We start from the raw sequence: 4,131 nt of genomic DNA on the forward strand, positions 1-4,131 counted from the left end.
TGAGGGACGGAATGGTGTTGAGCGAGGCGGGTCTAGGCCAAAGTAAGTTCATCCCCTTGGCGGAACCCGTTTCCCCGTGGTCCACAGACATTTTAATTGCAAAAGAGGACAGGTATTAGTCTTTTTTTCGTATTTTTGAGAAAGTGAAACCAGTATTCTGAAAATTAATGACAAAAGATGCTTAGAATATAAATTCAGCTATTTCATTTACGGGAACACGGAAAGTCAGAGACCTGTTTGTTCCAAGCTTGACAAGGAAGCACAGAGGAACCAAAAAGATCTCGATCTTGCAAGAGCTGCAGCTGAGGGGAAGGAAATTGGAGCACCAGAGATCGTGATTTTCTCATCTCGTCAATGGAGGATTTGTGCTTTCCTTGTAAGTCTCTGCAGAAACCTTGATCTCTAATTACCATTTTACCCCTGCTGTCTCTGAGAATAACAAGCTGATCGGCCTCTTCTTCGGCGTCATTACTCTTGGGGTTTGATTATTGGGAGATATCTTCATCTTGATCGAGTGAAATGATCTTCTATAGATTTGTCTTTTTGTTGGTTCTGTAGTGGAAAATTGTCATATCGATTTCGTGATGAATTCTTACTAAAATTTGAATTTTTTGGGGGTGTGTTTCTTTTTCAGGTTCGAATTTCATAGTTTTTTTGTTTTCTTTCCTGAGGTGTGAATTGGGGATTAGGGTTTTCATGGTTTTGATTTTATGTCTTTTTTTGTGGAAAAGATCAGCACAAGTTGGTTCTTGCTCAAAATTGAGTCCACCCCATCTGGATTTTTTTTTTCGAAATTTTGTGAAATTTCAATTTTAGTTTGTTTTTCCTAAAATTGCAAATTTGGTGGCGAAAAAAAGCAAACCTCCAACATGGGTTTGTCTCCAAGTCTCTAATTTTTGGCATAATTCTTGCTAGATTTGGTCATTAGGTTCTCTGTTTTATTTCGTAGAGGAATTTTCTTTGGTAAGTTTCCAGAAATTGTGATCTTGAATTTTTTTTTGTCCCTTTGATTCCTTAAAAAAGGCCTTGTCTTTTTTTTTGTGAATTTGGTCAAATGGTTTTAGCTTTTCGAGGGAATAGTCAAGAATTGAGGTAAATTTTTAGGGATTTAAGATGCAAATGGAGTGTAACAGGGATGAGGCTGCTAGGGCCAAGAGAATTGCTGACAGAAAGTTTTCTGAGAATGATTTGGTGGGTGCTAAAAAGTATGCCATCAAGGCCCACAAATTGAATCCTGTGTTGGAGGGCATCTCTCAGTTGCTGACAATATTGGATATCCATATTGCTGCTGGAATTGAGATCAATGGGGTCAGAGATTTTTATGCAATTCTTCAGTTGGACCCTTGGGCTGATAAAGGAACTGTCAAGAAGCAGTACAGGAGATTGGCTGTTGTGCTTCACCCCGACAAAAATCGATCTTTCGGTGCTGATGGGGCGCTTAAGTATGTGTCGGAGGCATGGAGTGTTCTATCTGATAGAGCAAAGAGATCACTATATGATCAAAAGAGAAACCAACAGCCATCTGTAGCGTCCCAGAAGAAGGCCACAAAACGCAGTAGCAATCCATCAGCTCCATTTGGCACATGTCCTCATGTTTCTGTGAATGTTGTTACTGATTTTGTAGAGGGATCAGCCAGTATTGAAGCTCGCACTTTGAATTCTCAGGTACCTTCTATGGACCCGCCTCAGCCTTCTTCTCATCACCAACTGAAATCACTTACATTTTGGACAGAGTGCACTTCTTGCAAAATGCAGTATGAATACCTTAGGATCTATCTCAACTATCGACTTATTTGTCGAAACTGCAGGAGATCCTTTATGGCTATAGAGATTACCACAATTCCTCTAAATGGATCCGACTCATCTGTTAATTGGTCATTTCCATGTAAGAGTAGTCAAGGTAATCATAAACATCTTGAGAAGTTGAACTCAACTGCCAAGGATAAAAAAGATGTAAGCAATTCTCTTAAGAGAAATACTGGCAAGAATTGCACTGCGGTTGAGCTTAATACATTTTCAGGCCTTAGCAAGAGTACTCCGGGCAAAGTGATCCAAAACACTGAAAGGTCAGTAAAGAGAAGGAGAACTGAGAAAGGTTTGTATGCTTATGAAGAAGCTATGTCCTCTGCTGTTGGAAATGGTTTGATACAAACAGGGAAAGTAACAGGACAGAACACAAGTAAGGCTGTCAACTCAGCTCAAATTGTGTCTGCAAACCCCTGCTATGAGAACCATGGATCAGGTACACTGCATAAAAATAGTCTGTCCAATGGAAAACATTCAAACCCAAATGTGGCTGTGAGATGTCTGATCAAAAGATGTGGCACTGCACCTGCTTTTGATGCTCGCAAGTTGTTAATTGATAAGGCAAGGATGGAGATCCAAAAGAAATTAGAAGAGATGAAATTTGCAGCAGCAGCAATTTCAGCTGAAGTAAAGGCAAAGCCAACAGATTGCCTGCAATTCAAAGTTGTTGAATTCACAGGTTTTCAGAAAGATAAACTGCCAAAAACTGATGATTCAGTGGTAGCTACCAGCCATGAGGCAGATTTGTTGAAGGTTCCTGATCCAGATTTTCACGATTTTGATAAGGATCGGTCAGAGAATTGCTTTCAACCAAATCAGATATGGGCTTTGTATGATAGTGATGATGGGATGCCACGTATTTATGTCATGATTCATAAGGTCATTTCTGTGAGCCCATTCAAAGTAGAAATTGGTTATTTGAATGCCAAAAACAATGATGAGATTGCCCCAGTTATGTGGATGGATCATGGATTTGCTAAAGCATGTGGTAATTTTAGGGTAGTACGTAAATCAGAGATGATCAACAAAGTAAATGTATTCTCTCATATTGTTCGTGGAGAAATCAACAAAACAAAACCAGTTCGAATATTTCCCAAGAAGGGTGATACTTGGGCTATTTACAAAAACTGGTCCCCCGATTGGAGCTCCTCTACACCTGTTGAGGTACGACACAAATATGAGATGGTAGAGGTTCTTGAAGATTACACAGAGAAGGAAGGAGCTTGTGTGGTTCCTCTCGCTAAAGTTGTTGGTTTCAGAACTGTGTATAAAAGAAATATGGATCCAATGGCTGTTCGATGGATACCAAGGAATGAGATGTTTCAGTTTTCACACCAGGTTCCATCTTGGAACCTCACTGCAGAAGATAAAAACTTGTCAAATGGTTGTCGTGATCTAGACACTGCAGCCACTCCACTGGAATTGCTTCATGCCATAGCAGGAGCTGAAGAGGAAACAACTCATGCATCGAAGCCTGTGAGTGCGTGATACTGTTGGGCCTGCAAGTTTTCCGTTTAGCACACAGATGAAGAGACTGGAATGTACCATATATTTTCTCATGCACATGGTTTGATTAAAAAATGATGAACCTCAGGAAGCTCCTGGGGAATAGGTATTCTTACATAACTGTATTTCATGCTTCCTGACCAAATTCAAAGGTCATGAAATGGATAACTTTTACCATTAGCTGGCTGGCATTGTTTTTCATGATTCATTCAAATATTTAAACTGAAACCATGTTTCTTTTGCTGTACCAATCACAGAGAGCAGAATATGCTGTATTGGGGTTAGAAACTGATACTAGCAAGATGTTCATGTGTTCTTCTGTCAATACTGTTGCAATTTGTGTCACTGAAAATCCGCAACCTGTTATGTGCTTTTTGTGGGGTTATCAAAAAAATAATTGTGAACATAAATTTCTTCGTACATAAATGATTTATATGTTCTTCATAGCCATTGCAACTTTTTTTTTTGCGAAGCAACACTTGCATCAGATGCAGTTAGTGTTTGGGACATCTCCGGCACAGGTGCTACGCCAGCTACTTCATCTTGTACTCTTGCTCCACAGTGGGTGAATCTGTGTGTGTGTGTGTGTGTGTGTGTGCGCGCGCACGTGCATGCACATGCACATGAAAAGGCTAGAAAACCCCAATGGTAATGTAGGCTATTTTTCTCATATCTGTCGTTCAGAAGTCTGCATTATTCTAGGCTAAACCCACGGGATATGGATATCTTTGTCTGCTTATCTACCATAAATCCAAGCACTTTTCGTAGATCTGTTACTAGAATAGTGATCACATATCATACATTCAGATGAATTCTTGA

At 39.8% G+C, this 4,131-nt stretch overlaps 1 protein-coding gene across 1 annotated transcript; it reads left to right on the plus strand.

The window, feature by feature from the left end:
- Positions 1–223: 223 nt before the first annotated feature.
- On the plus strand, positions 224–3,738 carry LOC149818904 (uncharacterized). The gene is made up of 2 exons (XM_089985294.1): positions 224–376; positions 1,065–3,738. Exon 2 carries the CDS (start codon positions 1,114–1,116, stop codon positions 3,292–3,294), a length of 2,181 nt encoding a protein of 726 aa, XP_089841420.1. The 5' UTR covers positions 224–376; positions 1,065–1,113; the 3' UTR covers positions 3,295–3,738.
- The last annotated feature ends 393 nt before the right edge of the window (positions 3,739–4,131 follow it).

The sequence above is a fragment of the Nuphar pumila genome, chromosome 13 (genome assembly GCF_984573655.1).
Source record: "Nuphar pumila chromosome 13, dmNupPumi1.hap1.1, whole genome shotgun sequence".
NCBI lineage: Eukaryota > Viridiplantae > Streptophyta > Magnoliopsida > Nymphaeales > Nymphaeaceae > Nuphar > Nuphar pumila.